This window comes from Aedes aegypti, chromosome 2 (assembly GCF_002204515.2).
Source record: "Aedes aegypti strain LVP_AGWG chromosome 2, AaegL5.0 Primary Assembly, whole genome shotgun sequence".
In the NCBI taxonomy this organism is placed as follows: Eukaryota; Metazoa; Arthropoda; class Insecta; order Diptera; family Culicidae; genus Aedes; species Aedes aegypti.
The window spans coordinates 351,448,328-351,474,880 of NC_035108.1; the positions used below are offsets into that span (position 1 = coordinate 351,448,328).

At 36.5% G+C, this 26,553-nt stretch overlaps 1 protein-coding gene across 7 annotated transcripts in view; it reads right to left on the reverse strand.

Annotated features, from left to right (window-relative positions):
• Positions 1–25,817, reverse strand: part of LOC5578031 (ankyrin-2) — a 333,086-nt gene extending 307,269 nt beyond the window's left edge. For all 7 annotated transcript variants that reach the window (XM_021846274.1, XM_021846273.1, XM_021846277.1 and 4 more), the window contains exons 1-2: positions 25,256–25,817; positions 17,138–18,140 (exon numbers count right to left, since the gene is read on the reverse strand). In XM_021846274.1, the coding sequence (XP_021701966.1) occupies positions 17,138–17,290 (153 nt within the window). In that variant the 5' untranslated portion in view covers positions 17,291–18,140; positions 25,256–25,817. The remainder of the gene's footprint in view (positions 1–17,137; positions 18,141–25,255) is intronic.
• Positions 25,818–26,553: the final 736 nt, after the last annotated feature.

The following is a 26,553-nucleotide window of genomic DNA, read 5'->3' on the forward strand; positions in this document are numbered from 1 at the left end:
TGACTAATAATTAAGACTAGGTGACCCATAATAAAAAATGTGTTTATTTTTCAACCTACAGTGCTGTTCTGAATAATAGCAGCGCATGTCGATTTTCATACAAAATGCTCAACTTTGACATGCTGTAGTTTTGTTCCCTTTCAAGCAATCGAGCTGAAATTTTCTCCACAGAACTACAAATATGATCAATTTTGTAACTACAAAATTGCAGTTTTTTCTGAGTCCCTGCCGAAAAGTGAGACACTAGGTGAAATTTTTTGAAAAAATAGCAGTTTTTCTTTTTAAAATTTTTCTTCTACAAATATTTTAAACATTTTCGGTTTAGGTGTAGGTTTGATAAGTAGGAGGAGATTGTTCCAATGGTAAGTGATATACAATTTAAAACTATAATGTCAAGCCGAAATTCAAATTTTTAAAACTGCTATTTTTTCGAACAATTTCACCTAGTATCTCACTTTCCGGCAGGGGCTTAGAAAATTTTGAAATTTTGTGTTTACAAAATTGGGCATATTTGTAGTTCTGTGGAGAAAATTTCAACTCGATTGCTTGAAAGGGAACAAAACTACAGCATGTCAAAGTTGAGCATTTTGTATGAAAATCGACATGCGCTTCTATTATTCAGAACAGCACTGTACATGCCTAAAAGTGTTGTACATACAATGTGCTGAAACAATGCCCCATAATAGCCAATAACACCGCTACTATCAACATTTTTCTTAGAACTAATATTGTGAATGTACTAGGGGCTGTCCATAAACCACGTGGTCATTTTTTTTTTCACAAACCGCAACCGCTACGCATCGTCCGACTGCGTCCGTCCCATACAGAAGTGGAAATAAATATTAGTCATCGCATTGAGACCGGGAGGCGTCTCGCACTTGTACCGGCCAACAGCGCCACCGACTACCGCCAATCGAATGGCAAATCGACTCACAGCGAGTGTTAAAAGTTGAGTTGATTCTTCGATGTGAACAGCTGGCGCCGAACAGAATCCGCGATGACACAATGTTGCCAACGATTTTCTACAACTCTCTCTCACACATCGATTGAAAAAAAAACGTTGTACGTTTTTCTTCGGTGGTGTGATGATCTCATAGGTTAGTTAATAGCTGCAAACTGAAACAAATTTTCTGAATGAGTGTAACATGGACCTGAAATTTCTCATTAAATTACCCCAGAAATTTTCTTCGGAATTTATCCAACATTTCATCAAGAATTACGCCTGCAGTTCTTTCAGAAAATTATCTAGCAATATCTCAATTTAAACTTTACCAGTACTTTAAAATTTTACCAGCAAATACTACAGCAATTGGTTTTTTGAAGGGTGTATTTATTTAAAAGAAGAATGATTCAGTCTATAAGGAGAAGATAAAAGGAAGCTACAACTAGAATTTTGAAGGGCACAAGCATAGAGAACCAAACATCCAAAGGCTGAAAATTAAATCAAACTTACTGTGTCACTGTGATGAATAATTGATCAAACTTTCAGTGTGATAGGCTTTTTGGATCTTTATATTTGTTTTCTTGAGGTGTGGTTCCGGTTTTTCGAAGTATTATATACACTGATAGGCAAAAAAAGGACCCACCTTACCAGTTTTCGAATTTCTCTCATTGATTTGGTTCAAATTAAAGTTAACACACTTAAATCTTTTTTGATATTTTATTTTTGATATTCTTTTAAAGTTTCACTTAGAAAAATTTGATAAAAAATAGTTTTACTCAAAGAAAAAAAAAAATCAATTTGTATTGAAAAAAAAAATAGTGACAAAAAAGTGCCCACTTCCTTCTTGACCTGGTCTGTAATGGTTGTGGGGGTGTTTTTCATGGGGTGGAGTAGGAAGTCTCGTAAAAATCGACGGAATAATGACGGCAGATTCCTACATTAACATCTTGCGGGAAAATCTGGAGGTTTCGCTGATCCAGACGGGCCTTGAAGAAAAATTCTTATTTTTCTAGAACAACGACCCGAAGCATACTGGCAAGAAGACCAAGTCTTTCTTCCGGTCTTGTCGGATTAAACCGCTGGAATGGCCTCCACAAAGCTCAGACCTCAACCCCATCGAGAATTTGTGAGCGATTCTCGATGCCAGGGTTGACAAAATTGGTGTTACCAACAAAAATAATTATTTTGAAGCCTTGGAGCGCGCCTGGGAAGAACTAGATCCACAACACCTACAAAACCTGGTGAAAAGCATGCCGAAGCGCCTCCAGCAAGTTCTTAAGGCCAAAGGAGGACACAATAACTATTAACTTGCTTTTTATTTTTTTTTAAATCATCTTTCCTGGGGCCAAGAAGGAAGTGGGCACTTTTTTTGCCACTATTTTTTTTTTTTTTTTTTCAATATAAATTGATTTTTTTTCTTTGAGTAAAACTCTTTTTTTATCAAATTTTTGTAAGTACAACTTTAAAAGATTATCAAAAATAAAATATCAAAAAAGATTTGAGTGTGTTAACCTTAATTTGAACCAAATCAATGGGAGAAATTCGAAAATTGGTAAGGTGGGCACTTTATTTTGCCTATCAGTGTAAAGGGTGGCCACCGAATTTCGATTTTGAATTTCCCGCTTTTTTTCCGGTATATTTTACAAAATTTTCCCGGTTTTTAATCCATTCTTTCTAACGACTTCAAATGACTTTTTCTATATCAAAAATCGTTTCTATGAAAAGCACTGCAACATTTTTTTAAATTGATTTAAAAAATTTCAGTTGTTACTTTTTTCCATAGTAATTTGATTGTTTATCAATAGTTTCCCTATTGGAACAATAAGTTGACTATTAGATTGTTCTAATCTATATGGAATAAGATCTGAAAACTATGGCTATAGTATTCATATGAATCGATTTGTCTCGCGTTCGTCGAAAATCAATGGAGCTCTGGAGCTATCTATCATGGGAAAGATATGGTTAATTGTGCTAATAAAACAGATCCTACTCTTGACACGACAGGGATTAAATTTTAATGCTATTTGAATCATATTTACCAACAATTAGCTCTTTAAGCCAAACTTCGAATTGACAAGATCAAGTTTTAAGATCTACAGAATCTGACAACCGTTCGCGGTGAGGATTTGATGGATTGGTTGCATTCTGGAAATGATAAAACGATCACAATTTTCAGCTCAGAGCTTTGTTTGGTTCTCAAGACATGTGCACTTGAAATTTCGAAGTTGGCTTATAGGGGCAATGGGGGCAATATGAACATACGGGGCAATATGAGCCACCCCGGTTTTGACCTCATAAACAGTGTTTTAATGTCTAGTGTCATTATGATCTGCTAAAGGATAAACACTCAAAATATTTACAAAAATGTACAAATTTGTCCTTTGTCATGAAAAGCTTATAATTTTGACAGTTTCCAATTAAGCCTATAAGATAATTATATTTATAATTCTGGTAAATTTTACCAATCCATTGAATCTTCTGATCCTACTGAACAATTCGTGTACAAAGTTAGATTTGTTAGCAAGTAAACTTATTGAAAAACAATATATTATTTTCAAGGTGAAGGAGCGGGGCAAAATGAGCCACCTAGATTTAAGCAAAACAAACGGTGTTTTGAACATAAAAATGCGTTGCCTAAATATACCAGATTATTTTATTACTGCATAGTCATTTTTATGCACCATTACAAGTGGAACAGTTTGCTAGAAGATACGTTCAACCAAGTATCGCAATTTAGTACTAGAATAACATGGTATGTTTACTATGTGTTAGGTATCTATAAAAAATAAGCAGGTAAATCAATAATTTCAAGCAAAGCTAATAAAATTGCCTTTCCAATAATGTACTTTTCACCACTAACTCTTCTCTATACTGTTTTGAATTAAAATCATTCGATTGAATGAGGTGGCTCATAATGCCCCATATGGTTGGTGACCATGTAAAAAAACATGATTTTCCAAAACGTTCCTAAAATAATTTTTCAAGTTGATGTTAACATTAATTATCCACGTAATATAGAAGATAACATTTTATAATACAAGTTACTTGCATTTAAACCATATTTTATTCTGATTTTCTATGCATTCTATGACGTTTTCCTTAGGTGGCCCATATTGCCCCGTTCGCCCCTAATCATCTTAAGTGCATCTTAATGCTGAATTTTAGATATTTGGCCAACAAAAGCCCCAGGTGCCTAAGTAAATCATCAGGATACCCAAGTAGTTCTTTACCGTCATTGAAATTATTTCAATTCTTAATCCTCTGAATTTTCTTCATAAGAATAAAGAGTTCAAGTTTATGGATGATACAAGGCCACACATGTAGAAGCACTTACTTAAGGGTCACTCACAATTTTAATAACACCGAAAATTATCATTTTTGACATCCACACACTCTCTCGTAATGCTTTTTGTATGAATATTCTACACATTTTATACGAGCTGTAACAGCTTGATCGTTATTAAAATCGTAAATGAGCTCTTATTCAAAACTTTGTCGATTAGATCACTAGTGATATATTAAAAGCATTTATAAACAGGCTTGTTTTCCAGATAAGTTGTGGTATTGAGCAATTACAGAAGAATGTTAAACCAATCTGCAATAAGTAATTGAACTTCGATTCAAAACGTGAGTAAAAGAAGTTAGAGATAAGTTCAAAAAATATTAGCCCTGAGGACAAAAATTAAAAAAAATGTTTCGAAACATTGCTAAGGAAGAAAAGAGTGAAACATTTTTAAGAAATATGGTGTAGCATAGTAGAAATTAAATCATTAATGTTTGAAAGCAATTGGTTCAAAATTGCGGATGCCTCATGGATATATAATTAAACATAACTACTTTCTATAACTTATTTTGGAGGTAGGTTTGTAGATTACAACTTGAAAATGTTCGTTCAAAACGATCTTCCCGGTGATCGTCTCAAATTCCCGGTTTTTCCCGTCTTTTTCCCGGTGGATTCAAATTCCCGTCTTTTTCCCGCTTTTCCCGTTGTTCTCGGGTCGGTGGCCACCCTGAGTGCAGTAGACATTAAGTATAGGTTGTTCACTCAAATCGGCAAATAATTTTAGTGTAGCGTATTCAAAATTCACAGCTACTAACTTAGTAGCTATCATGATACGATCTAATGATATCATAAATTAACTCTCCAAATGCTGTTCACTATCCCCCGGTGTTGAACGGAATACTCATCGAGGAAGTAGTCGAGGATATTAAATTTCCTAAATTAGTTAACCACGGTTCTCCGTTTTCACTGTGCTGTTATGTGAGAAGTTACGAGTTTACGACTAATGAGTGGAACACATGGCGATAGCGAGCGGTACTCAACAACTGGAACACTCCACACTATATTGCACGAATGGTACCGATAGAGAGGTGCGCCGCCGTCGCCGCCATTCGGGAAATCGATGACACACTGAAGAAAAATGAGAGTGACAGTGCGGCATCCAAACATTTTACGACTAATTAAAACCCACTTTTTATCAGAACCACGCCTCCAATCCGAATACAAAAATTGAGATTCTAATCGATACACGAAAGGTCAACAGTCTAAACAAAAAATTTCCACTCGGTGAAAAGGTCCCATCAAAGCACATCGTTTCAATCCATTAAACTTTAAGCAAATACCATAACGTCTGATGTTGTTGGCCCGTTGGGCTGCTTTTTCACTTTTAGCACAAACAGAACTCCTCTCAGCTCGGTTTCATCTCCTGTCTCTGGGTGTGCTAAAATTTTAACGAAATGAAACATTCTTCGGTCCGGCGTCGTGGGAATGCCTTTGAATTAATAACATCACCACCACCAACAGAGAGAATATTGCACGATTCGGCAAGAACACAAAGAATCGGGAGGCTGAGCCAAATTCATGCCAATGTGGATCGGCTGAAAAAGCGGCAAATGTGCGGAGTTCAACAGGCGACGCACATGTGTCGAACAAGTGGCGAATGTTGGGAAAACCAATGGCTGGGTTCAATAGGGTGGGGCTTATTTCCAAAAATCTTCCGTAGCCAGGATTTACAAAGTGGAAAATGAGCATCGGTCCCAAAATAACATCCTGTGAAAAAATGAGAATTTTTGGTGAAGGTTTAGAGGTGGCGCAAAGGGCGTAAGTGCAGTTTTCCCATTTTAGTGAACTCTGAAAACTTTTGGTATGCTTTTCAGCTTGTTTCGGTGATTTTAGGACCCTTAAGGGCAAAAAATCACCTCAAAATTGCGATATTTCCACTCCTTCAGATGATATTTGACGAAATATATTTTATGCATGCGATTTTTGGCCCTTGAATAGGTTACGATGACTGATTACTATGAACCCCAATAAGCATATGAATAGCTGTGGAGGATTCCTATGCTAGTAGAATGGAACAAAGAACAAAGAAAAATGAGAGAAAGAACAAAGAACACAGAAAAATGTAAGGTGGGGTGGGTTAAACAGGTGGGAGGGTGTAACTGATGATATTGAAATTATAATGAACTGCGGAACCGTGAAAATATCTCGGTTGGATGTATGAGATGGGGTTATATGCAAGTTTAACACTAATTTAGTATTTTAGAATGTCCGTTTGATATAACTCCAGCAATTGATTTTATAATCTGAAAGAAATTACAGTGGGGGTCCTAAATCCATACAGGCTCAAAATCCTTAAACTTCATACAAATAGAAGGCGTTTTATATGAAGTGGAAGGGTTTATATTCATTTCTTCGGTGTACGGATTTAGATCCCGCATATCTTTATTAGGTAAATCCATAAACGATTTCTGCTCTCTAGCAATAACACTTCCTTTTATAATTCCTACAAAAATTTCTCGATTATGATGCTATTCCAGCAATTAATTACGTTTGGGCTTCCCATACTTCACTTTCGCCACAACACCTTCAACATAACTTCGGACAAACGGAAATGCAGTAAAAGTTCAATACATAGTTCTACACCTGTATTTGAAACCGATGTATATAAACACCAGCAGAAGGAAAAATTATTTCGAAATATTTCTGAAGTAGGTAATATTAAATAGAAGTCAATATAATAATCGTTTTCTACTGGAACTTTTCTCCATTGCGTAAAATCGAGATTTTTCAAAATTCCTCAGTTACACTGAAAATATCACTAGGTGCACCCTCCCACCTTACATTCTTCTGTGTTCTTTGTTCTTTCTCTCATTCTTCTTTGCTCTTTGTTCCATTCTACTAGCATAGGATCCTCCTCAGCTATTCATATGCTTATTCGAGTTCATAGTAATCAGCGTAACCTATTCAAGGGCCAAAAATTGCATGCATAAAATATATTTCGTCAAATATCATCTAAAGGAGTGGAGATATTGCAATTTTGTGGTGATTTTTTGCCCTTAGGGGTCCTAAAATCACCGAAACAAGCTGAAAAGCATACCAAAAGTTTTCAGAGTGCACTAAAATGGGAAAACTGCACTTACGCCTTTTGCGCCACCTCTAAACCTTCACCAAAAATTCTCATTTTTTCACAGAATGTTATTTTGGAACCGATGATCATTTTCCACTTTGTAAATCCTGACTACGGAAGATTTTTGGAAATAAGCCTCACCCTACTGGGTTCAATGGATGGATTGTAACAATTTCAACGAGCTTCAACAATTATTATTGGCGATGGTGATGATGATTACGGGTTAGATGGCGAATATTCGTATATACGCATCCTCATGTATACCCGAGCAGGCGGAAAAAGCTTAGTAATAGGAAATTTTGATATGGACATCTAAAAGTGATACTAACTTGATAGATATAAGAGATAGCAGATTTGAAAATGATATCTACAATTTACTCCTGGAATACCATTAGCAAATCATATTTAGCTTTTGTAAGATCTAGCCAATATCAGCGAGCTATTCATTGGATCTGCAAACATCAAATTTTGATGTGGCTCAGAAGTTCAAGGAATAAAATTTAGATATTATCTTCAGATCTTTTATCTCTTATGTCAATCAAATCAATATCTCGATTTGATGGTCAGAACTTCACTTCTGCTCGGGTAAGGGTGTTATGTAAAGCGTAGCAGCTGACATAGTTGACTTGCGAAATGTTTTCATGACGAAATGATGATGATCAGATGCATGGAGACTCGTACATTACAAAAATTTTGAAGAAGGAATACAAGAAACCTTATTATCCCCCTGGCATTACTATCCAAGTGGGATATAGCCTGCTAATCGGCCTAGAATTTCCACAGTTGTTGACCGAAAGATTCATTTGCCAGAATCTATGGCAAAGGATAAAAGGTCGAAAGACAAAATGTCGAAAGGAAAAAAAGTCGAAGAGGTCAAAAAAGCGATAACAGTTCAAAAATCCTTCTTCAAAAAAGGAAAAATTCGCCCCAAGCAGATCATTTCAAACCTTTTATCCTTTCAACCTGTTGTCCTGAAACCCCTTTACCAATAGTCCTTAGTTTACATTTGCATGTGGTAAGCTGGATTGTTCTACTTCTCCCCAAATACCGTTTTGATTCATATTACGGACACTTAAGCACTCAGTGAAGTTTCACTTATCAAAAAGCATATAAAATATATCATTCTGTATGATTCCTCAGCCTCACCGAACTCCTAAACCACTTAACTTTCGGATAGTGGGTGAAGATTTCGAATCCGCAACAAAAAAATATTGAAATAAATGGAAATGTGCATACTTTTCATGATTCTTATTCCGGACGCTTCCTCACTTTTGCCTCATATTCCGGACACTTTGATTCGAATTCCGGACAGCTCATGAAAATCATAGTTGGAAATTCCAAATCATCAATTGAAATTACCCAACCACTAGAGAGACGTGTAAGGTAGTTGAGCATTCTAAATTTTAATAGATTTCCATGAAAAATGCTTATCAAAACGAGCCTCGAAAGTGGGAACTTTTGAACGACAAATATTGAAATATTTCGTGTGAAAAGTTTCCCATACAAAGTAGAGTGTCCGGAATTTGAAGCAGTCCGTAATATGAATCAAAACGGTAAGTGCTAAAACATTTGAGTAAACAAGCAGCATTAGGGGAAACGACATTCGGGAAGCAAACTACAACTTACAAACATTGTATAATTACGTTACTTCTTCTTCTTCTTGGCATTTCCTCACTGTGATAGATCCTGCTCCTCAGCGTAGTGTTCTTATAAGCACTTCCACAGTTATTAATTGAGAGCTTTCTTTGCCAGACTTGCCATTTTCGCATTCGTATATCGTGTGGCAAGTACGATGATACTCTATGCCCAGAGAAATCTAGGAAATTTCCATTACGAAAAGATCCTGGACCGACCGGGATTCGATCCCAGACACCTTCAGCATGGCTTTGCTTTGTAGTCGCGGGCTCTAAGCACTCGGCTAAGGAATACCTCTATAATTTCGTTATCTATACTGGATTGTAAGGTTCTTATAGAGTCAATGTAGGGGTCTGAACTCTAGCGTAAAAAACGAACTATGTGCAAATATGTAGGTTCGCGTAGTAACCGCACTATCGGTATCGGTCATCCGTGTATATGATCACGTATTCAATTTAAACTATATGTTTATCGTTCACCAAAACGAATCCTTTCCCATATCCAAACACCCAGTGTTTTCTTTTGAAGTGCAGAGGACTCCTCGGCTTCCATAAAGCAAGTATCACATCCACTTTTTCCTCCCATCCCAAATTGATCTGCATTCGGGCGCAGTCGGCTTCTTAAGCTTTGATTCCATAAAAAAAGATTGGAAATCGGTCGAGTTGTTCAAAAGTTATGATAATTTTAAAAATAAAAAATCTAATGCGCTGAGACCTACAGTGTGTGCCGATGAAAAATGACTGATTTTTTATTTTCAAAAAAAATTATCTCTAAAACTAAAAAACATACATCGCTGTAAATTTTACAGTAAAAGTAACATTTTCTGAACTTTCAGGAAAAAATGAGAACAGCAATAGCCCCTTTGGTCCCGAAAACACGAAAAAACGGAAATAAATGATTTTTTTCATGCAAAAAAAAACAATTTTTTTTTAATTTTATATTTTTCCTGAAAAGTTAAAATCTTTAGCTTTCATTTCGTCCAATAAGATTAAAAATCGGTCGAACGGTTCAAAAGTTATATTTTTTTTAAATAAAATTAAGCAAAAACGCGATTTTTCTGGTTACCCTATTTTGGAAATGGTCACCCTAATCAAAAAATCCAAAAACACGTGTATCCTTATTTCGGATTAGGAACAAAATAGCAAATTTTCACAGAATTCGGTGACCCACTAGATCGGTTTTTCATGAAATGGCTGAAGAAAGAAAAAAAAGCATGAAACGAGCTCACCAATTACTAATCCATCTTCGACTGAGCAGCCGCAATTCAATTTCAAATTCGTACGAATTGTCTTGCTTGGGCATTCCGAAGCTCTGTTCAGCAAAACGCCGAAAATTCGTTACTAGTCACCTACCGGAGAAATTCCCAATTAGGATTGTTACTGCCAGATATCCTCGATCTGCTGGTTAGGTTAGCAGTGCACGTGTGGATAATCAGGTCACGCGACGCCTCTGAAGATTACTACTGAATATTACTAGAAGGATTTCAGTTAAAGCCATAGTATTCATCCTTTTTTTTGTCAGTAGCGATAGGGGTAGTACTGGGACTTTTAATCTGCCCTAAGCTCCTGCCCAACATTTGCTTTTATAAGCCTCTATTACATTCATCACACAGACGTTCCTAAGCAATGTTGCTCAAATGGTCACTGTGTACCCTAGCAGCAATCAACCCTTGCCGTAGTTTTGTAGTCTAGTATTCCAGACTAGTATAAAACTATGATAAGACTTGAAATGCTACTAAAGGGTTGAAGTTAAGAACGAAATAGTTTTATTGAAAGGTCCTCATTCCCTATTTCATTTCATCCGTCACTGTCACATAATTACCACACTTTTGTTTTTAACACTATCACTAATATCACCAATTATCACTCATTAACTTTCGTCATACACATCATATATGTATATTTTCCATTATATCATTTCACTTTCACAGCTACAATTTTTATCAAAATTACCTCACACTACTTTCATAATAATTCATTTTTGTTACCATTTACCATCTAACCATCATAACTAAATAATTAAAAAAATAATCAAACTACGATTTAGCTCTACGATCAATAAAGTTACAGTAGAAAAATAAAATCACTTTGATAATTTTTACTGCACTCACTGTCATTATGAACACTCTTATCATGAATGTGTTAAGAACTAGGCAATAGGTTTTATATTCAAAGAAATGATTGCAGAATGTATTATAACCATCAATAATCTAATAGTATAGACAAACATACGTACCACTGAGGGTTCATATTATGTATTTTTAACAAAACTATCACAATCACTTTCAATGCAATTTACAAATATTTTCATCACCACACATTTCTTCAAATATCATTATTAGCACTCTCACAATCACCAATTTTAAAACGACGAATGCAACGCACAGTTACACCAAACACCTATTCTTATGATGCATTATAAAACGATTGATCACTCGTTAGCTTCGAAACTTAACAACCATTACTGATTAGTACAAAGGATGCTACAGCTCGTGGTAAACGAACTGAACCATCAACAACTAGCACTGGTTTATTAGACTGGCCCAGCTCAGTATGGGAGAAAAATAAAGTTGTATGATTCCACGGGGCACCCCCCAGGATTATTTCTTGGGGTTAGAGGAAGCCTTTCTGAAAAATTCAGCTCATTTGGTTGTTCCATGAGCTGGCGCATTTGAATTGAAGTTAATATGGGATTTTCAGCTCAAACATATGAGCAACAGCACATCATCTGCTGTTTGGTTCAGGAAAATTGATGATCGCGTTCAATTGGACCCAGAATTTCAAAAACACTACTTGATATAATAGCAAAGAATATTGTAGAAGATTGTACCACGATCAAAATTAATAAAGTTGGTGTTTCAACCATCTGAAGTATATCATGCAATACTGCTTGCATTTCTTCGACATAGCTTGGAGGTAACCACTAAGCGCATCATAGCCACCTATGACGCTGGGCGAGCTGAGGCACATGTCGCATGCATATAAGTGACTGTACGGGAGTGCTGATCTAAGCCTAACTTTCAACAGCTGAAAAAGTAATGAAAATGAGATCAAATCCAGATACAACCTTCTGTAATTATGTTCATTAGGGTATCAACTAGTGTATTTGTCACTCTGGGCTTTTTTGAACGCGAACAATTAGTATACGGAACGAAACAGTGACATAGGGTCAATTTTCAATATATTAGAGACGAATATCCCATACAATCTTCATAACGATTGCGCTGGTGGAGCAACCAATTGAGTTGAAATTTTGAGAGAGCGTTTTTCTTACCCTAAGGCTCATATCTAGGGGGTGCCCCATTAAGTTTTACAACTTTTTTGTTTAAGGGCTAGTCTACTGGTTTATAAGTAACTACTGAGCCCTGGCGGTCCCTCCGTTCGAAGAGCAACTGATAATATGCCTAAACATATTAACAGATCCTCCGCCTGAATGCAGCCGTTTCATGACAAGTCATGAACCGTTAGAGGTGTGCCAAAGTATTGAAAAGGTGATATGTTTCACAGACGAGTATTATTATGATGCACCTTCTACTTTGGCATCGTCAAACCCTGTGATCGTGGCCAGGGCATTAGGTCACGCGACGCCTCTGAAGATTGCTACTGAATATTACTAGAAGGATTGCAGTTAAAGCCATAGTATCCATCCAAAGCAAAAATATCAAACAAACAAATACTGGAGGAATTTTGGAATGAAATGCAGGAGAAATCCCAACGAAATTTCAACAAGATTTCCATATAAATCTGTTCTGAAAATGCATAATGACAATGAAAAGTTTCACAGAAATTGATTATAAAATTTTTGAAAGGCCAATTCAAACAGGAAATTTATGGCTAAATGCCTAAGAGATTTTACATAACCAGAATGGGAAAATCTATGAATAAAATCCTACAGAAATTTCAAATGTCATTGATAGAAAAGTTCTTGCGTTTTTCTGTAGGAAATAATAAAGGAACCTTTGAAGAAAACTTCAGAAGAATTCTCGGAAAAATCCATGCAGAGATCTGCCGAGGTTTGTGAAGATATATTTGAAAGGGTAAAAAGATGATGATGATATTTGTTGATAGAACCTAATTGAGCAAATATTCAAAATTATGAGAAAATCAATTAAGGATTTGCAGCAGAAATATCTGCAGAGCATAATATATTGGAACAAATCCCGGATGATGTCAAACATGATAGATGAAATTCTATCAAAATGATAAATTAGTTGAGAATTCTCAGGAGCACTTTCAGAAGAATCTCCGAAGAAAAAGGCTGGAAATTTTTCAAGTGGGACTTCCCGTGTTTTCCCGGATTGATGGACACCCTGCTTCGAAGGAGTTTCCTAAGGACAACAACGGAGGAATCTTCGAAAAAATTCCTAGGGGAAACTTAGAAGCATTCCCTACAGTAAAAATGTTTGAAAAATGTCTCAAATTAATATCTGGAAGTTTTGAAAAGCCATTTCCGATGAACCAAGCGAAAAACATGCATGATATTCCAAAACTAGTCGTATGAGAAACTAAAATTTCATAAAATCATCTCAGCTGTATTATTAGCGCATGCTTCTTGGCTATATTAACACTTCGGCAAAAAAGGAGGGCACTTCCGGTGAACCAACTTTAGAAATGTTGATGTTCGATGCTATCATTCTCATAACATTAGCACGACCAGGTTCTTGAGGCAATGAGTACAAGTACAAGCTGTTCCGCTACCCAATCTTCATGATATCATGTGAGCTCGACCGTTGGAGACGAAAATTCAGGAAAAAAAAATGAAGAATCCACATCAATTCTTTGAACGACTTTCTGTAAAGGCTCCTGAGGAAATCTCTGGTTCGTATTTTCTTCAAAACATCTCATGATGCTGCTCAATCCTTATAGTTCTGCTCTTAACTATCACTCAACTGATTGGGATGCATACACAGTAGGATGCGGCTTATTTTTCAAAAGTTCTCAAGAGCTAAATTTGTATGCTCTTCTGAACTTCAATCACATAAAAAGAGAAGCCTCATAAAACTTTGAAACATAATTATATTTAGAGGTGAAGCAAGCGTCTTGAAGGCGAATTTTCAAGGTATAAAATATGACCTTCGTTGAAGTCACCATAACTTTCCATACTTTTCCAACCAGTTTTGGAACTCTTAAGCAACATTCCTTTAAAAATTAAATTTAAAAATATTTTGTACAACATCAAATTTTACTAAAACCAAAACTAGTCTTAGTTAAAAGCAGTTTTCCCCAAATTTTTCCTCATTTAACTAAAAAAATCATCTGTGTTTAACCATAACTTTATGAATACTCAGCCAATTTCAGATCTTTTTACATGCTTTTGAAGCTAATTTAATTATTTTCAAACTGTGTACACAACATATTTAACTAAACAAATGATTTTCAACAAGTATTCCATTAGAAATGTTTAAATTCATTAATCGCGAGCAATCATTTTGTACTTTTGAACAAATCACAACTCGAATGTTTGGTGAAGATTCATGATAAATTGCATTGCCCAATTTTTAGGAATTTTCTACATGATTCCTAGATACAAATCTAGTGCAATTCTTTGATGGACATTCCGAAGAGTCCATAAGTGGAAGGAATTCAAGCAGATTGTTCTTATGGCATTCGTAAAGTTTTTGGTAATTATTTTGGTTTCGAATTTTTGACATATTATCCAAAACGGAGATCATCGAAGAACAATTTTAAACATAATCATAATCTTTAAAGATTTTTTTTTTCAAAAAAAGGATCCGAAACGTCTACAGAAATTTTCTAATGCGATGAGGTATTCTTATTGTTCCTTAGAAATGTTGTTTGAATTCCATTGGTCATTCCCACATGAACTTCACCAGAAATGCAGCCAAATATATCATCAAAGCATTAAATTAAAAAAAAAAACGATTTTTTTTTGCGTTTTTTTCTTTGATTTCATCAAAAACCCTTAAAGAAGTTTTACTGAGTTTCACCGATAACTACTGAAAGATGCTCCTGCACACTTATTTTAGAATGCCGAATCTAACCTTTTTAACCAAGATTTGCACAGCCGAAGAATCAGCAAACCAATTGAAAGATACTAACATTGCTTCTGCTAATAATTCATCAAGGAAAAGCATCATTGATTCTCGTAAAAAGCTAAATACAAGTCCGCTCAAAATTGTGTAGATTTAACCAACACTCGTGATTTAAATTTCGACTGAAAAATGTTCCACAATTTAAGCGTTCATTACATATTTTTGGATGCTGGGCTGTAGTAATGCTTAGGGACTTTCTATAGAAATTCTTCAAAACATTCCTGAAGAAATCAATGGGATAACCTGTCAATTTGAGAAAAAGATCTGACAAATGACTTGTTTTTTTTTTCTTTTTTCATGTTATTGACCCTCTGATGGAAACATTGTGTACCGCTCCGATGAATTCCTGAAAAAGGGGAAAACATGCTGTACTATAAAAGGCGCTGCCGGATTGGCATCAATTGCCAATACTGTTTCGTCGATCAACCATCGATAAAATCAAATAAAATCGATAAATTCTGAATAAATTTCCGAAAAAATGCAGAGGTTTCTGGTCAACTCGTAGTACTTACTTGAGAATTTCTAAAGAAATTTGAAGACAGTTTTTCCAGAAACAGCAAAAAAAAATATATCCTGTAGACTGTAGAGTGTAGAAAATCCTTGAATAATTAGCCATGAAATTGGGGCTACCCCGTTTGGCATAAAGTCGTTTGACATAATGGTCATTTCGCATAATGGTCATTTGGTATAATGGACGTTTGGCATAAAAAAAAGAAATTAGAAATTTAAATAGTGCTACTTAAAAGAAGATCTGGTGATTAAAAGAAGGGAAAACCGTCGATGAAAATGTTAGTAGTTATAATGCCAACGTAGAAAAGAAGGCAAAATTGTCAATGAAAATGTTGGATGTTACAATGCAAACCACTGGTTGAACGACGTAATGAGAAAGAACAGCCTATGACCAAAAGAAGGGAAAATGCCATATGACAAAGTTAGCAATGCTAACGCCAAAAACATAGTAACTCAGTTTTCAATGATTATGCCAAATGTCCATTATACCAAATGACTATTATGCCAAACTACCGTTATGCCAAACGGCTTTATGCCAAATGACTTTATGCCAAATGGCGTCCCCCTATTATAAATACCTATTTTTTTAGTCACTTCCGGTGAACATGTTGAAAAACATGCATGATACTCAAAAATAGTCATATGGCTGCTCAAACTACATGAAATTTTCTCAGCTTTGTTATAAAAATATGCTATTTGCCTATATAGACAATTTAGGCCAGAAAATCGGATGGTGATTGGATTTTGAGACCACTTCCGCTGAACCTTCGGTGCACCTTCTGATATTTTGATGAAATTACTTCTGAAATGCAACATGCCCGATAATCGATATTGTTTTTCTCATTACATTACAACGACCAGATTCTGGGCGACTATTTCGGTGTAACAGACAACAGAGACGAATGAGTACCTGCAAGTAATAAGGCTGCGATATCTATGATATCATATTATCGATGTATTGGAAGATTACGTCGGTGTATGACAATTTGAGCAAATTAAGGCCGAATCGCTTCCAATAGACTACATCAATTGGTATCAGCATTCCTGAATAAATTTCATAGAAAACGTTGCAGAATCCCCATCAAGTCTATGAACGTCTTTTTAGGATCTTATTTCTTAAGAACCTAAGGTAAGCTTTTTATAAGGTTAAGATGAATGAAAGAGAACAAAACTAGAAAACCAAAAAGTGTTCAGCGCCAAAAATGTGTCCGTTTGTTTTTAGTTGTGGTTAAAATTGAAGTTGTGACTTTACTTTACAGTTCATACTCATCTTAAGAATTTGTAAAAATCTTGTTCGAATAAGTGTCTATAGAACAAACATGATATCAAATTTGTTACAGAGATAAGAAACGACGCTAATGAAACACGCCGCCACCACAATTTGAACCCAAGCGTTGCTAATTTTTCACAACTCATGTTTCACGATTACCCAACCTCACCTTCTGAGCTCAGAATCACGAGCCTCAAAGAACCGTGTGAATTTCCCTCCATCCACATCCCACCGGTAGACATAGATAGACAGACATAGGTGATAATGATAGAATAATACATCCGAAGAATGTTTCACTCTCTTCTGCTGTTGCCTACCTGTTTGTTGTTGTTGCGTGCTTTTTCGTTGGTCCCATTGGCCAAGGCATTCAGCTTCTCGCTGGACGAGGAAGGTTGCATCTGCGGCGTCTGCTTCTGAGCACCTTCCTTCTGTTGGACTACCGTCCCGTTCTGGGTCTCCTCCAAGGCCATTGTTGCTTTGTTTTCTTCTTGAACTCAACCAGACACGATTAAATCAAATTCTAGGGATAGATTTCTTACTTCACTATTGCGTCACTTTCACATGAACAATTCAACCTTCGTCACTCTGGGCGTTGGATATTCCGCACCGAACGCTCCGAACAACGGGAAGATTATCGATTTTTCTCAACCTCTGCAGTCGCGTCGATTTGGAACCACCGCGAATGCGATTCACCGGGCAGAGGAACACACTTAAAACTATTCTATTTTCTGAAATTCTTCTCACTCCACCACATCCATGTGCTATAAGGTCGAACCGCGATTGATTCCACTAGGTATAGTGCACGCAATACTCGATTCTGACCAAGGGGGAAAATAACAGGAAATGCCAGCCACAAAGAATCGAAAAAATCGAACTTTTGGGTTCTATCGTCGACTGGGGGGGAGCTACACACCTAGATGTATGTTTCGGGTGCTCTTCTTCAGGTCCCCTTCTGCACTATATCACTTCTTCTGGGCACCTCTCTTCTCAGGGGGCGCGTGGTTCAAACTAACTGATCGTCTCCGCTAGTATGCGAGATACGCTTCGACGACTTCCCAAATGGTATGTTTTGGATGCTTCTTGCTTTTTTTTTGTTTACTCCACCGCAAACACACCTGGCGGCACACGCTTCCGCTCCCCTTTCGTTTCAGTTCTCAACTCGTAACACTATGATTGCGTACTAACACTTCTACGTACTATTCTGCAGTTGATGCTTATTTTTCTTTCTATGCTTCTTATGTTTCTCTGATTTTCACTCTTTTCCTGCTGATTTCTCAGGTTTATACGACTAATTTTTCACTGCGTTGATTATTCTCGCTTCTGTAAGAGATAGAAAAAAGAATTAAAATTACACTCTTCGTTAGACCACGACACGTTGCTTTGCCATCGTCGCACCATATCCGAGTCCCGGCGACTACTGTAGCAACAACAAGCAACGAGGTCTGGTCGGATCCGATGGGGAAAAAGAACATTAACTACGGAAGCTATGCTCCCCAGTGCACAGTGGTCCAGAAGGAAGATTTTTAAATAAAAAAGGAAACTAAAAGAGAACAAACTTCAACTAAAAAAGACATACAGTAACTAAGAACAAAACGAGAACAAACAGGAACTAGGGTGCCGGTTCCATTAGCGGATTACCTAAGCAATAAAATGTCATAACATAATAACGAAAAGCCTTAATGGCGATCTTTTGGCGTCAACAGAAAGAATTCAACCTCTATCATATGGAAAATAAATAAAAAAAGTGATAAAATTATTTTTTGAGCATAAAATCGCTCGAGCAACTATTGGTACACGTGTTCGAGTAGTTACACTAGTGCTCCAGTAGTAGACGTTCGGGAAGAACACAAGGAATTTCAGACAAAATAGTTGATTTTTACAACACGGTTCAACATTTTTCCCTCGTAGCAGCAACTAAAATCTTTCGAAAGAAGCATAAACATCATCTCTGGGACATTTCTTCATTTTTGTATTTATACTCGCTTACCCAACGTGGCTAGCCACGTTCCAACAGAATTTGGAAGCTAAACATTGCATTTCAGCTTGCAATACCCGTTTCAATTGGCCCGGTGTACCTTACGGCCATTCAAAAAAAAGCATACATTTAGGCTCTAACCACAGACAAACAGACGTAACAGCTAGAACAATTATCAATTCAAAACTAGTTTCACGAACATTAACGCCCAATGCTAAAATCACTGTGTTTGGCCAACCGTGAACTAGGTGGCGGTAGTGCGCAAACGTCAAACTCGAACGAAAGCGAAACGAGCGCCACGAGTGACCCGTCGGCCAACTACTAATTAATAGTATTGAGCGCTATTATGCTGTACGATGAAAATAATTCGAGTCTTACGTCTGTTTGTCTGTGCTCTAACCATACTGTTTAGGCATGTTATCTCTTTGCTGTTGTAAGGTTCTAATCTCAAATTATGACAGCCTTTAATACTGTTGCAGTGTTTATTTTGCTGTAAAACATTTCAAATGTTCCAGAACATTTTACAATTCGGACAAGAATGAAATAGTAAATTCTCGACTACGAATACTCTGCTGCTGAAGTGGTGCTTCAAAATTTATGTTGTAGTACTCAATGAAACATTTCGCTTAAACTTTTCAAAGCGTTACTGACAGACAGACAACTCTGGGATTTTATATATATGATGATTTTTTGATAAAATAAAAAGCTGAAATTTGGAAAATCGACTAAAGTAGAGGTGATCTATCCACCAAAAAAGCGCATGTCGCTTTTATTGAGAAATATACGTTTTATTCCATAGTCCAATCTACTGTATATTACAACCATTGGTACCGGAATCCTATTATTAGGGAGGGGGGAGATTCTATCAAAATTTTCGACCATCAATTTCTTACTTACTTAAGGATACTTCAGGAATTCCTCCAAAGATTCCTTCTGTAATTATTCTAGAGATTAGTTAAGACATGTTTCTAGCAAGTAAGGAATTATTCAAATAATTTCCTAGGGACTTGTCATTTAAATTACCGCAGGAATTCCTGGAAAAAATTGAAATGTATTTCTGAAGGATAAAATGGTCGGTATTCAGACAGACTGAACCAAGTGCTTTTCAAATGATTTCAGGAAAACGTACCCAAAGCGTTCGGAATGACAAAATATTGGCATTATTTGCTGTCATATTGGAACTTTTGTGTTCGGTGAAACATTTGTATCAAAATAGCATCGAAAAAATCAGAATTGACGGAGTCCTTGACTAATCTTTGCAAGGCCGATATATCATCTAGTCCGGTCTGTCTGAACACCGACCAAATAATCTATAAAAAAATCTTGGATTGAACGTTTGCAGAAATAACTTATGAACTCCCACATGAGAGGAACATCTGGACCCTTGAAGAAGTCTTGTAGATTTTTTCAAATAGATTTCCGGAAAGATTATTGGAACAATTATAGTTTCCTTGAAATCCTTGATGAACTTTGGGCAAAAACCTAGGAAAAATTTGCGTATGAGTAATCAAAAAAACTACCTGAAAATTACTGTAGCATTTTTTGATGGAAAAGCTTACTTGAATTATAGCCCTTTTTTATTTTTACGATGTTGTACTGTCCTGGAGATACGCTTTTACTCCCAGCTGAAAACGAGCATAGCACTCTACATCTTGATTGTTTACATACAACTGACATTATATAGACAAGAATGGTTTTAAGACCTCCAGAAATTTATGCTTTTTTCTTCGAGACATTTTTGAGAAACTGATGAGTAATTTATCTTAAGATATTCGCCAGAATTATCGTTTTGATTCATATTACGGACACTTAAGTTATCATCAAAAAGCATACACCACCGCACGTTACGGTCGTATTATTCCAGTCCACGCGCTTCATTTCAGTGCCGTCCGAGTGCCCCGAGTTCCCCGGTTTTCCGTGGCCACTGTCTACGCCACGTGTGCAGCTATTGCCAAGTGTTGAACACCTTAAACTTTCAGAAAGTAGGTGAAGATTGGTGATTCCACAACATAAATAAATGGACTTTTCAAGATTCTTATTACGGACGCTTCCTAACTTTTCCTTCATGTTCCTGACCCTTCGATTCGAATTTCCGTCAGCTCAAGGAAAAAATAAGAATCACCAAACCATTAAAGATACATCTACTGCAATGAATTATTTTCAATTTTCATAGATATCTATAGAAAATGCTTATTAAAACGATCTTTGATTGTGAGAACTTTTGAAACATTTCGTGTGGAAAGTGACCCATACAAAGTTGAGTGTTCAGAAATTGAAGCTGTTCGGAATTCCTGGATTTATCTTTTTCGACCAAGAATATATCTACGGATTCTCCAGGGATTTATCCAGAGATTGTTTCTTAAAGTCTGCCGGTGATTGTTAATAAAATTTCCCAAGTACCGTGTATGCATCATACTTTGCCCACCTTTCTCTATTTCATGGAAAAAACATATTAACGGCGAAAGCAAGTATGAAAAACTCAAATCAAGAAAATATTGCAATATGATGATTACCTTCTTCAGCCAAATGCGGCATATTTGGCGCTGCGCAATGTTACGGTAAGACCTCAGGAATTGATCGAGGAATTCTTTCAGGGAATTCTTCTAGGAAATTTACAAAGAAATTTTTGTAGGAATTCCTGACAAAAGCCAGGAGGTTTCTAAAGGAAATCCTAAAATACTCTCTGTTGAAAATCATGATGAAATAACTGATGAATTCCTGCATGAAAGGATCAATCTGGACCATTAAGGAAGTCTAGTAGAATATCTCAAATAGATTTCCGGAATTATTATTGTAACCATTTTAAACCAAAGCATTTGTCCAGTGAACCTCGGAATTGCGTTTGAATAATCATAATTATTTAAAAAATACTGTAGCATTTTCTATAGTGGGAATCCTAATTGAAAGAATTCAAAAAACTTGTGGAGGAAATGCTTGGGGAACTTCTTGAGAAATCCATAAACGGCTTTTTTGGAAATTATGGAGGAGTTTCTGTAGGAATCTCTGGAAGATCTTCTGGTGTAATTACTTAAGGAAACCGTGGAAAAAAACTGAAAGTACCAAACCGATTTCCTGGAGTAATACCTGGAAGAATTTCTGGAGCAATTCCTGGCCAAATCTGAAGAGGATTTTTTAAAGCAATCCCTGTGGAAATCGGTTCAAGAATCTGATACTTTGATGTTAAAACTAAACCATTTTTTCAACTTCCTGTAATAAACCTTTTGATGCTTTGTGGAATGATTTCTGATTTCTAAACTTTGGAAGATATCCTGAAGTAACATTTGAAAACGTTGGAATTTCCGGGGAAAATCTGTGGGAAAATACCTGCAGAAAATACAGGAGGTATCAGCTTTAAACTGCTAAAGGTTTTCCTTGAGTAAATGAGGGAGGAATCCCTTTGAGTATCCCTTGAGAAATCGTATTAACAAAGTTCTGAAATAATCCCTGAGAGAATGCTGGAGAACAGAAACTGTTTGATAAGTTCTTCTTCTTCTTCTTGGTATCACGTCCTCACTGGAACAGAACCTGCTTCTCAGCTTAGTGTTCGTATGAGCACTTCCACAGTTATTAACTGAGAGCTGTCTTTGCCAAAGTTGCCATTTTCGCATTCGTATATCGTGTGGCAGGTACGGTGATACTCTATGCCCAGGGAAGTCAAGGAAAATTCCATTACGGAAAAATCCTGGACCGACTGGGATTCAAACCCAGACATCTTCAGCATGGCTGTGCTTTGTAGTCGCAGGCTCTAACCGCTCAGCTAAAAACACACTGTTATTTATTTTTAATGTTGATAAGTTCTACAACATTAAAAATGAATTATGTGGTAAATTAAGTAAATAAATCGTAATACATGCTAGTAGACTTGCATGCAAGTTGGCTGAAATTGACATATAATGCACTACAAACAGCCAATACCTCAAAAACTTGAAGTGCTTTTGAATTTATCAAATGGAGAAGGATCCAGCCACCCTAAATTGAGTAAATAGTGATGCTTGGAAAGGAGAGCAAACAGGAGCTGTAGGAATTCTTCCAAGATTATTGATAAGTAAATCTTCATGAATTCTTCATGAAACTCAAATTATTGTGAAATGTACCACCAGAAATTATTCCACGGATTTTTTTTGTGGTTTCTCAAGAAAGGCACACAAAGATGCTCCGGTGATTTTTCCCAGATTTTCGTTCTGAAAGATATGTCAGAAATCAACGAGTAAATTGTCTAAACATATCTATTGGAATAATTACAAACAATGCACTGGATTTGTTTCATCAAAAGTTTTCGTAACAGATTTCTTTAAGATTTTTGACTAAGAATTTCTCTAAGGATACTTCACGGATTCCCAAGCAAGTCCACATGGAATCAAAAAAGGAACTCTTCCAGGAGTTTCACCGGAAAATTATTATAGAAATTCCTAAAAAAAGCCAGGAATTACTTCTATGTATAGCAAATTTTGAAGTACTTTCTGATGACAACCATGTTGAAAAAACTGATGAATGCAGTACCATGAAAAAAATATCGAAACCCACCTGTAAGTCTTGTAATAGGAAACAATTCCAAAGTAAATCTATTTTTCTTGGAATCTCTGATCAAATTTATCCCAAAATAAAGTTGCGTATGAAAAATCAGAAGAATTACTGGAAAATTCTTGTAGCATTTTGTAGCGACAAACCAAATTCAAATTTTAAAGGATCTATGGTTAATTAAATTGCGTTATTAACTCGACAAATTTGGAAGAGACTGAAGAATTAACAGCTGTATGAAATATTGGAAAATTCTTTACAAAAACCAGTAGAGGAAACACTTAGGAGAACCGAGAAATCCTAGAGGACTTTCAGTAGGATTTCCAGAAAGATCGACTGGAGTAATTACTCAATATTTTCCTGGAAGATTTTTGGAGCAATTCCTGATTTTTTTAACAATTCCTGGAAAAGCTAAACGAATTTATTCAAACTCCCTGCAAAAACATATTATTGTGCTTCCTGGAATGATTCCCGTAGGAATCTTTGGGAGATCTCATGAAAAAATATATTTGAAAAAAATCGGTGGAATAATCACTATAAAAGTTCTGAACAAAATTGTGGGAAAATACCTGTAGAAATTACAGTAGGTGTCATTGTTCAAATACTGAACTGCCCTTCTACGCCTACTTGTCCCATGTTTCCTAAACCTTATGGACCGTGGAACAAATATGAGTAGAACGGCAGTAAAGGATTTCCTTAAGCAAGTTCTGAGGGAATCCATTTAAGTATCCCTCGAAAAAAAAAACTTGACGAATTTGTTGATTAATCACTGTGAGAATTGCTGATAAAAATCTCTGTGGTGTGATATCCTCTTAAATAATCCAAAAATCGCATACCGCATGGAATTCAGGTTGATTTAGAGGCTTTAACTTTCCAAAGCAATGACTCTGGTCAATGAGACCGCTACCAATCGATTCACCATCCTTTTTACACTCGAGAGATCTAACCCGAATACCGTTTTGATTCATATGACGGACACTTAAGGCATCAGTGACGTTTAACTCATCAGAAAGCATATAAAATAAACCATTCTGTATTATTCCTTCGCGTTATCGAGCCTTCAAAACTTAACTTTCGAATGGTGGGTGAAGATTTGGATTCTGCTACAAGAATAATTTTAAATAAATAGAAATGTGTGGACTTTTCATTTTTTTTCCGGACGCTTCTTTACTTTTGCCTCATTTTCCGGACACTTTGATTCGAATTCTGGACAGCCCATGAAAATCATAAATAGAGAAGTCAAATCATTATTTGAAATTGGCAAACCAATAAAGTGGCGTCTAATGCAGTTGTGCATTATAAACTTTCATAGATATACATAGAAAATGTTGACTAAAACGAGCCTTGAAAGTGAGAACTTTGAAACAGCAAAAATTGAAACATTTCGTGTGAAATGTTTCCCATACAAAGTACAGTGTCCGGAATTTGAAGCTGTCCGTAATATGAATCAAAACGGTACTTTTCTTTTTTTTTTGTTCCGCAGCCGTCAAATTCTACTATTTTGGAATTAGGATTAAGGAATTAGGAGAACCAGAAACATAAGAAGGTTTCCCTACGAGTTTTGCTCAATATTTTAATGGAAACAAAAATAGGTATAACTACCAGAAATCCACCAAGAATATCGTCAGGAGTCTCAAAAGGCATCTGTTAAAAATACTTCCACAAATTTTCTCAGTAATCTCAGAGAATATTGTCAGGCATCTCACAAACCAAGAAAAACATCGAAAGAAAGATGTTAGGAGCCCATCATCATTTAGGACATTTTGGTCATGGTCATGATCACATAAATAACAAGGCACCGCTCAAAAGTCAAGAAGTGAACTCGTGCATTAGTCCATAGATAGTTTGAAATAATTATTTTTCATTTTGTGAAATCGACATTTTACCCCATCAAAATCTTCCTTCTGGACCACTGTGCCCCTTCCCAGAAAACTTCACTAACTTTTTCTTCTCGCTTCTGAATGACGGCCAAAATTAGCCTCCGAAAAGTACACGGTCTTCGATTCCTTTGGAAAATCCACTTCCAACAACCTTCAATCGATGAAGATAGACGGATGGGTTCTACGACGTTGGTAATCCGAAAAAACTGTACGGCCACTCCGAATTGATTTTCTCCACACCGCACACAAACAAGATTGATCACCAAACGGGGCCCACTAAGAGCTGGTTCTCCCCGAACAGAAAAAAAAACTAGTCACTCTTTCTTCCAGTGGCCACCGAAACGCATCACTGAAAACTCTGGTCACGGGTCACCGACGGAAACCGCTTCCAAAAAACACACCGACTTTTCCGCAAATAAAACGCCGCCCTGCTTCAGTTTCACTTTTTCCGCACAAAATTTTGGCTTTCTTTTCACTCTGCGCTCTGCTTTTTATGCCTTTTATTTTTTTTTTTCTCTTGCAACACCCAAACACAAGAGGATTGTTGTGACGTTTTCCCGTTCCGTTTGAGAGAAGCGACCGACGCAAGCAAGCTCTTTCCGAAGACTGGCGAATGAATGGCCCCGAACGATGGACGCTTGCTTGCAGCAGCAGCAAGCAGCTTTGCACAACCGAACCGCGAACGAAGTCACGCGAAGCAGCAAATGAACGGCGTTTGTTTACGTGAGGCGCGTCGCTGATGGGGAAACTTCAATGAAATGAACACTGCATTGACGCGACACGAGCGCAGTGTTCATTGATGAGTTGCGAGGGGTGTTGTAGCGTGCGTAGTTCGGTTACGCAAGAAACCGTTATGAATTGACAGTTTGCTAGTTGGAAAGTGCCGTAAACTGCACAGTGATTCGTCTCCAAACTAATTTTGGAAAGAAGTTAATTTCAATACGATTGATTGTGCTACAATTCGTGCTACTTTTCCCCGAGCGTCAGTTCTCATAATTTCGTTTCAACAAATGTTAATTCACCGAATGATAATCCCCCGAATACCTTTTTTTGTCGATTGACTCATTTTGAGTCATATTCACCTTTCGTTTTTGATTGGCAATTCTTTCGGGCTTCACCAATCTAGGCTTTTTTGGCACTATGTATTTAGTCGAAAATGGCCAAACATCTTGTTCTATCAATCATTGCTTATACTAGTTTACAACGTTTTTAGAATTCGATGAGCTGATCATCATTTTCCATGTGAAATCGTGTGCTGAATCCGAAAATGCGGTCGAAAAAAAATCTAAGTAGAACCACGTAGAACCGTCATCGACAGCAGCAAGATGAGTTTGAAAGCATTTTTGTTACATCAGGGAAA